The 13379-nt window shown below is 37.8% G+C and overlaps 1 protein-coding gene across 2 annotated transcripts; it reads left to right on the plus strand.

Annotated features, from left to right (window-relative positions):
- Positions 1-328: 328 nt before the first annotated feature.
- Positions 329-13029, plus strand: LBA1 (RNA helicase). 2 transcript variants are annotated; one of them, XM_039047570.2, is made up of 29 exons: positions 329-1069; positions 1768-2019; positions 2109-2279; positions 2385-2435; positions 2655-2747; positions 2852-2947; positions 3450-3500; positions 3591-3709; positions 3919-4027; positions 5051-5173; positions 5265-5336; positions 5530-5601; positions 5707-5773; positions 6450-6592; positions 6672-6743; positions 6822-6950; positions 8381-8536; positions 8957-9070; positions 9153-9251; positions 9335-9412; positions 9876-10010; positions 10131-10205; positions 10292-10409; positions 10533-10903; positions 10983-11045; positions 11131-11202; positions 11544-11675; positions 11755-11874; positions 12095-13029. In XM_039047570.2, the coding sequence occupies exons 1-29, from the start codon at positions 551-553 to the stop codon at positions 12230-12232; spliced, it is 3810 nt and encodes a 1269-aa protein (XP_038903498.1). In that variant the 5' UTR covers positions 329-550; the 3' UTR covers positions 12233-13029. The 2 variants fall into 2 exon arrangements, with proteins under 2 accessions (XP_038903498.1, XP_038903499.1); XM_039047571.2 differs by having other exon boundaries at positions 357-1069; positions 12098-13029.
- The last annotated feature ends 350 nt before the right edge of the window (positions 13030-13379 follow it).

Genomic DNA, 13379 nt, shown 5'->3' on the forward strand with positions numbered 1-13379 from the left:
AATATATTCATATTGACTATTAAGTGTATACTAACTATTATTAAATTAAATTCACTTAGATTAATTCGGTGAAAATCGAATATATGGTAAAAATGGTTACAACTTTTTTCCTTGACAAGAAAAAGGGTATTTTATTAAAAAAGAAAAAAAAGAAAAAATGGGAACGGACACATCCGTTTATCTCCGTGGCCAAACACCGATTCCACGCGCCACACGTGCGCTCTAACAGCGTACAGTAATCACTTGACACGTCACGGTGGGACCACTTAACTTTATCCAATCACTTTGGCGCGTGAACTTCAAAACACTCTCCCCAAATTTTTTTAATAGTTTTTTGAGTTTTTATTTATTTTTTTAAACTCTCTTTTACATTTCTCCAACTTCCTTCTTCCAGTTCATTTTCTCTCTCTCTCGTAATGCCAGGCCAAACCCTAACCCTAACTCTAATCCCAATTCTTCCAAACCTCGAACTCGAACCCCCTAAATCCTGACTCTTCATCTTCTCTTTCTAACTGGGATCGAATTCATTGTTAATTGCTCTTCAATTGCCATGGATTCGCAGCAGAACAATTTGTTTGAAACGGCATCTCAACCCGACACGGGCAACGACGCCTACACATTTCTTGAGTTCAACACACAGGGGGAAGACTTCGATTACCCTGAATTTCGCGACCCTATCAGGTCCCCTGTAGCGTGGCCGACTCCTTCCGATTCGTTAGCGGATCATACGGACCGTGGTGGCGGGTCCGATCACCAGTTTGATACGTCTCCGGTTTCCGCTGCCCCGGGAAGTGCAACGAAAGGCCGGACTGGAGGAGGTTCGGGGAATACCGGCGGTAACAGTCAAATGGTTGATGCATTGGCAGCCGGGATGAGTGGGTTGACGTTTGAGGATACTGGGGATGATGATAATTATGAGTTTGGGAAGGGGAATTTCACCGAGCATGCTTGTAGGTATTGTGGGGTTTCGAACCCGGCTTGCGTTGTGAGGTGTAACGTACCCTCGTGCCGTAAGTGGTTCTGTAATTCGCGAGGGAACACGTCTGGGTCGCATATTGTGAATCATCTGGTACGCTTCTGTCGTTTTTATTTGTTTCCGCCTTTATCCTTTCTGTGAATTTTCATATTGGAATATTTAAAATATTACACATTTACTCTTCTTTCTTTTCGCGGAAATTCGATGAGGACCAATTGTCCGGTGAACGTTGTAGAACATGTGAAAGTGTTGTACAATAGGCGTTTATTATGATACTCTCTTATCAGGATTCGTTTTACCTCATATGGAAGTTGCAGACGTTCTGTCCTTCTTAATCTAGGTGAAATTGACATGAGAAAGGACGCTGTTATATTTCTTTGTTGGTTGATTTTGCAGTTGCACGAGTGGGTAATGCTATTTGTATCAGGTTGCATGTTAACGTTATTGTGCTTTGCTGCATTATTTTCATTTAAAACTATTTTGTTGTGCAATGTCAGCGTTAGTATCTTGATTTGCAGGTTTTAATTGGATTTTATAATATGATTGAATGCATCCTTATCCTTATACAGTTCTAGTAGTTAAATATTGGAAGGAAGATGAAATTGGTTTTTTTTTTTTTTTAGTGTATGTAGAAAATAGAGCATGTTTTATTTTTGATTGGATCTTGCCTTATTAATTTTCTCATTCGAGAAATGAGATTTTTGTACATAATGAAATTGGTTCTTATAAAAGAGAAATTTTTGTCCGAGAAATTATGCTAGTTATTCTGTTGACCAATATGATGATTTTAGGTCCGGGCAAAGCATAAGGAAGTTTGTCTTCACAAAGACAGCCCTCTGGGAGAAACAATTCTCGAGTGTTACAATTGTGGATGCCGAAATGTGTTCCTCCTTGGATTTATTTCTGCGAAGACAGAAAGTGTGGTTGTTCTACTTTGTAGGGAACCTTGCTTAAGTGTAAATGCTCTTAAGGATATGAATTGGGACTTGAGTCAGTGGTGCCCTCTAATTGATGATAGGTGCTTCTTGCAGTGGCTGGTTAAGGTTTGTGTAACTTGCTGTAAGATCTATATCTTTGAAATGTGGTTATATATGATGTATTCTCACTATCCTACAAATGTTTTGCTTTGTAGATTCCTTCTGAGCAAGAGCAGTTGAGGGCACGGCAAATTAGTGCACAACAAATAAATAAAATTGAGGAACTTTGGAAGACAAACCCAGACGCATCCCTTGAAGATCTTGAAAAACCTGGTGTGGATGATGAACCACAGCCCGTAGCATTGAAATATGAAGATGCTTATCAGGTGGGCTTGTATCTAAACCTTCAGTTAGTAGCAATCCTAGTGAAGTTGCATTTTACTTTGATGCTGGTATATTAACAAGGTGGCATTTTGTCTTTCCCGTTACAGTATCAAAATGTATTTGCACCTCTCATCAAGCTTGAAGCTGACTACGATAAAGTATTGTACCAAGACTCCTTATCTCACTTACTTTCCCGTTCTTCTTCTTTTATTTTTCTGAGGAAAATCTTCCATTTAGGTCGGGGACAATATCTAACTTCATGATCCCATGATTGTAGCTTTCCTTGATTATTATTATTATTATATTTAAATGAATGATGTAATATTGATTTTTCCTTTGAAAGATTTGTGTAATACTATGCTCCATTTTTATATTAGATGATGAAAGAATCTCAGAGCAAGGATAATGTCACTGTACGTTGGGACATTGGTCTTAACAAGAAGAGGATAGCTTATTTTGTCTTTCCAAAGGTACTTAGGGTATTTATTATTTGTTAGAAAAATGCTTAAATCTGCTCCCCACTCCACCCCCCCCCCCCCCGATTTTTAAGCTGCTTAATTTATTATTCGTATAGGAGGACAATGAGTTGCGTCTTGTACCTGGAGATGAGTTGAGGTTACGTTATTCTGGTGATGCAGCCCATCCGGCTTGGCACTCTGTTGGACATGTGGTACGTGACTTAATATATATATATATTTTTGGGGATGAGAAACCAAACTTTCCTTCAGAAAAATGAAAGAACTAATAATGGCATGCTAAAAAGAGAAAAGAAGAAAAAACAGCCCAACAGAAAGAATCCCTCAAGTAGTTGTGGGCTTGAAATCTTTGGGGGACTGCCTACATGTGTACTGCTCATTTTCTTGATTTTCTAATGGAAAGTTCTTATTTTTCAAAATACTGGCCAGTGAGATGCTGGTGGTTTTTTGTGCTTAGAATAATCAGGAAGAGAATACTGGATATAGTTAATTTGCTCTGATAAATTCACAGGTAGAGTGCTTGATATTTTTGCACTTGAAGTTATTTTGTTGTTCTATCATAAATTTTCTTCTTATTTTTCATGACCTTTCTGACGTTTTAGTGATTATTGTACATGTATGTTTTTCAACTGAGTTGTCTCTCGAACTGGTAATGTATTGTATTGTATTTGACATAATCTTGTTCTGCTGTGTTAGATCAAGCTAACTGCGCAGGAAGAGGTTGCACTTGAGCTTCGTGCAAGCCAGGTAGCACGCAATTTTGGTAGTTATTATTATTATTATTTTTTGGCTGGGTTAAGTCTTTTGTTTGTGATTATATTATATTTTGGTATATAGGGAGTCCCAGTTGATGTGGTCCATGGTTTTAGTGTTGATTTTGTGTGGAAGAGTACTAGCTTTGACAGAATGCAGGGAGCTATGAAGACATTTGCTGTTGACGAAACCAGTGTTAGTGGGTAAGAACTGTCTTTACCGTTTGGGATTCAAGAAATTAATTTCTATAATTCTATTAGGTTCAATGAGCGTTCTTTAGTGTCCAACATTCTTGAATAACCCTTCCTCATTTTTGTAAATGTCCTGCGGAGATTGTATATATAGGAAATGCTGCTTCATATATGTATTTCAACAAGTTATGACAATGTGCTTTATGATGTTTTATGTGCAGTTATATCTATCATCACTTGTTAGGACATGAAGTGGAGGTCCAGATGGTTCGCAATACACTTCCTCGTCGTTTTGGTGCTCCCGGTCTCCCAGAGCTCAATGCATCCCAAGTATGCTCTTAGAAATAAAATACCTCGTGTTTTTTTGGATTTGAATTTTCAATTGTTTATTGAGTTGTGGAATATATGTTTACCAATCATCAAGGAATAAAATTATCTGGCTCTTGTTTTAATGCTATTAGAGTCTGGGGCTTTTTGTCTTGGGGGAGTTTTGTTGTGGTGGGGAATGATTTGTAATGGGTGCTGGTCGTCTCTTCTCTTCTTCATATTCTCTTTATGATGAATTGTACTTATTTTGTTCATAGAAAGGTACAATTGCTTTGTGTACACTGGTTTTAGACCGGGTGACCTTTCTTTTTCTTCTTATGAGTAGTGAATGACTAATGAGCCTTTGAAATTGATTATTTTCATGATTATTTTTTTAATTCAAGCATGATAACGTTTAACTTAAAGCCTTATGCTCTCCTGTTAAATTAAACTTTTATTAAAGAGTCAATATTCTCTTAAGGTCCCTTGTCCTTTTTCAACATTTCATTGTTAGATTGACTGTTATTTTTTGCGATTATGAGAGTTGGGATTTATTCCAGGTTTCCAGTCTTTTTTTTTTGGTTGTTGATAGGAAACATAATTTGCACTGAGAAAAAAAAAATAGTACAAGAGCATACACAAAAGCCAAGCTCACAAAAATCCGCTTGAAGAAAGGTGGGTCTAACTAACCAAAATGTTGCCTAAAGAATAGTTACAACAAGTCTTCAATAATAAGTACTTAGTCACAGACTTGACAAGCTATGACAATGTTAATGATATAGCGGGAACTCTCACAGCCGTAGTTTGCACATGGCTTAACAACAGAAAAGTTGCACAGCCTTCCAGTCATTTTAATGATATAGCGGGAACTCTTACAGCCATAGTTTTTGCATGTGTTCTTATGATGCTATTTGGTATTTATTTTTATCCTTTAGACAAACTTGGGAAGGAAAGTTGATTGGCCATGTGTTGTTTTTTCCCTCTCCATCTTAAGTTTACAATTTTGACCGCAATTTTTTTATTTGCAATTTTCTTTTATTATTATAGGTCTTTGCTGTAAAAAGTGTTCTTCAGAAGCCAATAAGCTTGATTCAGGGCCCTCCGGGTACTGGAAAAACCGTGACTTCTGCTGCCATAGTGTATCATATGGCCAAACAAGGCCAAGGGCAGGTCTTACTTCAAATACATTTTTCTAGTTGCCTTGTTAATCTTCATATTCAGCTATCAGATTGCAAATGTAAGATGTTCATTCACTCGGCAGGTACTGGTCTGTGCCCCTAGTAATGTGGCTGTGGACCAGCTGGCAGAGAAGATAAGTGCAACTGGGTTAAAGGTAATGAATTAGCATTTACTTGTTCCTCCTTGGCGACCACATTTCCTCTTATGTTTGTCAGTTGTAATAGTTTGTTTCTTACCAAAAAAAAAAAAGTTTATTAGCATGTCTTGTTTGACTTTTTTTGTTCGTACTGTCTATTTGAGGCTATAGTAAGTATCATTCACAATTCTTATCTGCTTTTTAAATCAAGGTTGTTAGGCTATGTGCAAAATCAAGGGAAGCTGTAAGTTCTCCTGTGGAACACTTAACCCTTCACTACCAGGTATTTGATCATTGTGGATTGGGTCCTCATCTGCATTTGAGTCTGTGACTAAGTGCTCATTTTCATGTTTTATTGTCAAGTCTGATGGGTTAAATCTCTTAATAGGTTCGACATCTTGACACATCGGAAAGAAGCGAACTTCATAAGTTGCAACAATTGAAAGATGAACAAGGTGTGGTTTGCTTTATATTTTAAATGAGCATTTTTTTTCTAAATAATTTTCTTAATAGGAGATTCTGCATTCTCGGAATTCTCTGAAATATTTTGTCTAAAAATAGAAATGTTGTCTGTGTAAGATCATTTGGTGTTTGTGGATTTGTATAGGAGCCCAATGAATATCGAATAGTTCCATGCTTTTTTAAGCTTCAGTACTTCTCACCTGCTTTTCCATTTCATATAACAGTGTGCGTAGTCATGAATCCCTCTTTTATTCTTCTTTATGGGTGTCTGTTTATAGGGTGCTTTGTAATTCTCAGCTTAATATTCTTGTGGATCGGGACCCATTTTTGTAATTGGGTGGGGGCTGTTTGTTTTCGGGCTTCTTTTTTGTATGTCTTTGTATAATGTATATCCTTTCATCTTTTCAATTGGAAGCTGGGTTTCTTATAAAAAATGAAGATTTCTGAAAATTATTTGTCGCTGAGAGCCTGAAAAGAGGCTTCAAAAGGAATTGTACATTGAATACTATCGTTACCTGTCTACTTATCGCTATGACTATTTTATTCCTTAGCGTATTTCTTTGTGAGTAATTGTATTGGTTAGTGTGTTAACATTATTCTGTTCCATTTAAGATTCAGATGCTAGTTTGCTGTCTAATAACGCATAATCTCATTGTTTAACCAAAACAGGGGAGCTGTCTAGCAGTGATGAGAAAAAATATAAAGCCCTTAAGAGAGCAACAGAGAGGGAAATTTCACAGAGTGCAGATGTTATTTGTTGCACATGTGTTGGTGCTGGAGATCCTCGCTTATCAAATTTTAGATTTCGCCAGGTTAGAGCATTGCCGTCTTTTGTCATACTGATGTGGAATTGCAATTGGCTTAAAAACTTAAAGGTCTACCTTGGTTTAGGTTCTTATTGATGAGTCTACTCAGGCAACGGAACCTGAATGTCTCATTCCTCTTGTTCTTGGAGCAAAGCAGGCATGTGGAGTTTTCAATTCACAACATCATCTAGTTAAATTGTGATTCCTTTCTCACATTGACCTTTTCTTGTTTTAGGCTGTTCTTGTTGGTGACCATTGCCAACTGGGACCTGTCATTATGTGCAAAAAAGCAGCACGTGCAGGGTTGGCTCAGTCCCTCTTTGAACGTCTTGTTCTTCTTGGTGTGAAGCCAATTAGATTGCAGGTATTAGGTTTCTTCTTTGTATACGATTCAAGGGACGTATGAGAATGCCACATAACTTTTATTCTATTTTGACATTCAATGAAGGCAAGTATCCGATCTTAGATTGTTATAAAATCACTCTTCTGTTTCATTTCTGGATAGTGGGGATAGTCTTTTGTAATTATATATAGAGCACATTTCCCTGTAAGTTGGGAAATTTTTTGTTGGTTGAATATAGCGCTTGCTAATTAAGAAGAGGTGACCACTGTGATCGAGCTCCAATTGGAACTTCCTTTTTTTTGTTCAATTAATTTTCTGATTAATGTGTATTCTGAGGCAGATTGCTGTTCTTGCAATTCTTTGGAATATAGAAATACTGAGGGTTCTTATGATGAAGTATGGGTCATGTTGGTCACTTTAATCTTCATTATAAACAATGGTCCATGTGACACAATACTTCTGCAAACTTTTTCCCCTCCATATATATATATATATATATATAGTTCTTCTTGGAGCTTTTAATTCTTAGGTGTCTCTCGGTACTGGTTTTGGCGTTTTGATTGCTCTTAATGAAAGCCATTTTCTAGTCCAAAAGAATGGGCTCCATGAGCCAGGGCCTTTTGGATGATGGAGTTGGTTTAGTGAAAGTCGAGAAATGATTTGCGGGGAAGGAACCTGCTATTTTTTAGATTTCCAGATTTTCTGTCTTTTTTTTTTTGTGGGGTTGGTGGGGGGGTTGTTTAATGATCACCCTCTCCAAAATATTCAGCAGACTTGCTGATCCTTTCCTCCAAAACCCCCCTTCAAAGGAAAGTCCCAAGAATATTATTTCTCAATTGGGCTATCTGATGCACTTTGAATCTTTACTATGACCATTCTTTAGTATCTTCACAACCAACCACAATGGGTTGGTCTGAATTGCTCGTGGAAAAGAAGACCATTCTGCGGAGGAAATTACTAAGAGTACTATTATTGCACCATGATATCCGTCTGCCACGATTTAAAACAGACTTTTTAGAAATGGAAGTATTATATGGTGAATATAGAAACAACGGTTCTCACCACCCCCGCCCCCCCCCCCCCCCTCCTCCTTCCCCTCTCCTGTTGTTCCACCTTGATAACTTTGAAAAGATTCACTCATATTTGGGGTTTCGTAAATTTGAAGGAATTGGGATTCTTCCTCCCTACTCAGCTGATCGAATGAGTTAGGAACAACTAAGCCAAACAATAAGGCTCAAAGAGAGCCTCCTTGATGAATTCTTTGAGTTGCTTTCATTTTATTTCTAGTCCGTAATTTAAGTATTAGAATCCAACAATTTTTACATCTGATTTTAACTCCACTTCTAGTATTTTATCTTTATTTTATATCTAGTTTTATTTTTGTTATCAAAATAGAAATGCACATCCAATTGTCTCAGAATGCTGATGATATGTTTTCTCTTTTATTGTAGGTCCAATATCGTATGCACCCATCACTTTCTGAATTTCCTTCTAACAGCTTCTATGAGGGCACATTACAAAATGGAGTTACCATCAACGAACGGCAATCAACAGGCATTGATTTCCCATGGCCAGTTCCGAACCGTCCAATGTTCTTCTATGTTCAGGTATTAATGGATTCAGTTATCTTTTAGAATTTGAAGAATTAAAATGTGTCAATTAGAGAGCAGAATAATGAAAAGTGATGGGAGGGGAGTCTTGAAGCTATTGGAGCTACAAAACATTATAGAAAAAAGGAGTAATTAAAAGGAGATTAAAATTAGCACTCTTGAAAGGAGCCCATGCTCTGAGTTTCAAGATGTACACGTCCAAATGAAAATAAAGAAAAACTTGAACTGTATGTAATGTATGTAGAGTTTGAAAGCTTTTAAATATAAATTATGTTATTTAAAAAGTAAGAATGAATGAATCTTTCTGTTTTGACATGGCACATGTTCTGCTTTGTCCCATGTGTCTGGTATTTTTTAAGTTGTATTTGTCTTCAATTTTGCTTACATGTACTGAATTTTCACATTGATTATTTTTAGATGGGACAAGAGGAGATAAGTGCGAGTGGAACTTCGTACTTAAATAGAACTGAGGCAGCAAATGTAGAAAAAATTGTGACCACTTTCTTAAGGAGTGGCGTAGTCCCTAGTCAGGTACATTAGTTGTAATCTTCAGTTGTTGGTATGATACTTTCCCTCAATTCTTTTTTATATGTCATTATCCTGATTGCTACAGATTGGAGTTATCACACCGTATGAGGGGCAAAGAGCTTACATTGTGAACTATATGTCAAGAAATGGTGCTCTCAGACAGCAACTTTACAAAGAAATTGAGGTAATTGCTCATAAAGTGTTTGTGGATATCCTTGTTTTTATTTGTTGTTACTATCTGCAATTTGGCCCTGTTTCTGTTAACAGGTTGCAAGCGTGGATTCATTTCAAGGAAGGGAAAAAGATTACATCATATTGTCATGTGTGAGGAGTAATGAACATCAGGTTGGTTACATTTTCTGGTGTAGTTGCTGTGCTTTTCAACTGAAATCTTATATGCAACTTCCCCCTGTTCTTCCCCGGTTTTCTCTCTTCCTTGACGGGGTATGACACATGAAGCAAGCATGGTACAATTGTTTAGATCTATGCTTGAAATTGGTTCTTTGACGATGTTTTCATATACATATCTTTTTTATACAAGGTTGTTTTTATGCTTATTGGAAAAGGTTGTTAACTTTGTACCTTTTTATATTTGCCTTTTTTGGCCATCTATCATCAATTCACTTGAAAATTTTGAAAATGCACACTTTCTGATGCTGTACATGTATCCTAGAAATGGAAGGCCCAGACTTTAAGGTGTTTGATATTTTACTTGCCTTGTGCAATAATTATTTTGTGTTATTCTTTTTATTTCTTTTCCAAATGAGGTTATAATTTTGGAGTAACTGAAAAAGCCTATTCCTTTTAGGGCATTGGATTCCTTAATGATCCTCGCAGGCTCAATGTGGCTTTAACTCGAGCTCGATATGGTATCGTCATTCTTGGAAACCCGAAGGTTTTGAGTAAACAACCACTGTGGAATAGCTTATTGACACATTACAAGGTATTTTATATGGATTTGCAGTTGAGATCGTTGATTTATTATGATATGCTTTCATCTTTCATTTCTATGCTAAGCATTTGCTGTGTTTCTGGCTTATTTACTACTGTTAATGTCTGGCAGGAACACGAGTGCTTGGTTGAGGGTCCGTTGAATAACTTAAAACAAAGCATGATTCAATTTCAGAAGCCTAAAAAGGTAGACCACTGGATGGAATAGATATTGTTGTGGAGGGGGGGTTAAGATTGTATTGTCCTTTATTGGTTATTTTTATGCCTCTTCAGATATATAATGATCGGCGTCTTTTCTTTGCTGGTGGGCCTGGAGTTGTGCCGAATGATAATTTTGGACCTGTTGCTCCATCTGGCCCTAATGCTGATAGAAGAAGTAGTCGTGGTAGAGGTATGTTCTTTTTTCTGACATTTAATCATTTTCATAAGTTCCCAACTTCGTTTTGTAGAAGTTGTTCTTCAAGGATGCTTGTGCAGCTTATTTTATTTGACAACTCAAATCACCTAATTTCAGGTTCGTACTATCCTCCTCACCTGCCAAATGGTGCCCAAAAGCCTGGAGTGCATGCATCTGGTTATCCCATGCCTCGAGTTCCCCTCCCCTCATTTCATGGAGGTCCCCCACAGCCGTATGCAATTCCAACACGTGGAGCTGTACATGGACCAGTTGGTGCTGTTCCTCATGTTCCTCAACCAGGAAGTAGGGGTTTCGGGGCAGGGAGGGGAAATGCAGGTGCTCCCATTGGTAGTCAGCTTCCAAATCAGCAAGGCTCTCAACAAAATATTGGAAATCTTGGTTCCACTTTTAACTTTCCTGGTTTGGAGAGTCCCAATAGCCAACCATCAGTGGGTGGTCCATTGTCTCAACTTGGGTTTGTTAACAATGTGTGTATTTTCTCCCCCTCTCTCACTATCCACCTTGAGGGTTACTTTATGTACTAAAGTATCTTTGTTCAACCAATAGATGCCTGTTCAGCCACCTACTCAAACATTTCGCGATGGGTACTCCATGGGAGGAATTTCTCAGGTATTTACTGGTGTATGATATGTTTAGCTTTGCTATGTTTGTCCATGATCTACTTTTCTCAAGTATTGTTGATGATTACAATCAGGACTTCTTGGGCGATGACTTTAAAAGCCAGGGATCACATGTTCCATATAATGTCACTGATTTCTCCACTCAGGTACTTATCTGCTAGAACCTAATTAGTATTTTAGACCAGGTCCCATGCTTGATGTCAAATGTTTTTTTTATTTGTCTCCTTGCCTTAGTGCCCAAGTTTAATATTAAGTACAGAAGTTTTATACTAAAACAAAAATTAGAGAACAGCCGATGCAAGAAATTATTTTATCTATTTTTCTGAAGTAACAAGTTAGAGCATTCTTATATTTCAATGCTTAGAAACGTTTAGGGGGATGTCTTACATTTTTGTGTTATCCTTCGTATCTTGGAACCTTTTGTTTCTGCTTGCGGCTAAGGGGGGATGTATCCAATCAACTATGCTTTCTTCTGGTTTATCTGTAGGCATCTCAAACTGGATATCCCATTGATTATGTTAGTCAAGGAGCGCAGGGTGGCTTTCCAGGGAGCTTCCTGAACCAGAATTCTCAATCTGGATATTCCCGTTTTGGAACAGGAAATGATTTCATGTCACAGGTTTCCTACTACTCTTCTCCTTTCCTTGGCTTGATTTCTGAAATTTCCATCAGACATTTAATCTTCAACACTCTCACAGGACTACATGAACCATGGTTCACAAGGTTTATTTACTCAAGTTGGTTTCAGCGATCCCTCACTAGATGAAGCCTCCCAAAGTCATTATAATGTGACCAATGCAAACCCCCTACAGTCTCAGGTTTCTTTTAATGCTCTGCAGATTTCATAGTTTACTGTCTAACTTTACTGAATGATAGGGTGTGAGAAAACTTGGCTTGTTATAGCTCCTAATTTTAGCATTATCATCAAACAAAGTTGGCAAATGCCAAGTGTTATATTTATTTTTTAATCCGTCGGTTACATTTTCTCTCTGCCAATCTTTTCTTTGGTTGCTGAAAAAGGAAACGATAATTTTACAGCAGGGCATGATGAATTCTCTCTACTCCCAGCCCTTTGCACATTACAATACACAGCCCTCGACCTTGCAGGCCCCACCACAGCAGCAGCCTCAGCAGGGACAGAGCTCTCAAAATCAGAAAGTTCATTTTAGTGGTTGAGAGAGTGTAGGATTCACAGCGGTGATGGGTAGTCTTTGCATCCGGCAACTTGGTGTGCTATCTGTATGCAACTGTCTACCTCTTGGTTGCAGAATTGCTTGCCATTTTTTGGTCAACATGATTATTCTATCCACAACCATTGCTGGTAACATGTGATTTGGCAATCCATTAATAACTCAAGAGTGGACAAAAGACGAAGGGGCTTGGCTGTCTTTCAGGAAAACAAGGGCGGCACATCCAGGGCTGAGAAAGAAAAGATAACCCATATTCCTACTTGAGGTTTTGTGTTAATGAATAAAACTACCAAATGTTATTTTGTGCGACGGAGCACTCCATGGCACGGTTTCGGCGGAAGGGGGGGTTCCATAATACATAGGATCAGCTACATTTTGTGTGATATAACTCTGGGGCAACTGATTCATCATTAAAAAAAATACAGAGGCAGCAGTCAAATGGACATTTTTGTACAGCAGCAGCTGGTGAAAGTTGCCTTATCATCATCCTTTCACCTCCCCGTGACATGTACCTGTACTCTGCTTTATCATTTCATCAAGTAGAGGATGGCTATAGACTATAGGAAGTATTATATATTTTTCTTTTGCTTAGTGATTGCTGCTACCACTCCCCCACACAGGAATGAATGTATTTTGATATGGTATATATGTCTTTGGGCCTTTTAGAGTGAATTATATACTCAGCTCTATCATGAAGTGTCTCCATTCCTAATGCATTTTGTTTACCTCATCTTCTTTGAAGGATAGGCAATATGGAATAGAAATATTGAAGGCTATTGAACAGTTTTATCTTCTACCAAGCATGCCAATTGGTATTCTTTTGTGTTTCTTACTTTTGCTTTTTCTGGGATTTTGGATTTTGAATCTGTTCATGAGGAAAGCTAACTTTAACTTGAACTTGAACTTGAACGTGAAGAGATTGGATTGATACAATTAGAAGCTTCTTTCTTCATCTGGTTGTCTGAGATGGAAAATAGAAGATGAGTCTAAAATGGCATGCTCGTCTTCCTCGTGAATTCCAGACCCAGGAACCGGTGAGCACTCTACCGGTTGTAGAATCATAGAGGTCGTCAAGCTCGTGGATTACAATGTTTCTATCACCGATTTGGAATTCTCTAACACCCATAGTAATC

The sequence above is a fragment of the Benincasa hispida genome, chromosome 11 (genome assembly GCF_027475165.1).
Source record: "Benincasa hispida cultivar pf3 chromosome 11, pf3_genome.v1.1, whole genome shotgun sequence".
NCBI lineage: Eukaryota > Viridiplantae > Streptophyta > Magnoliopsida > Cucurbitales > Cucurbitaceae > Benincasa > Benincasa hispida.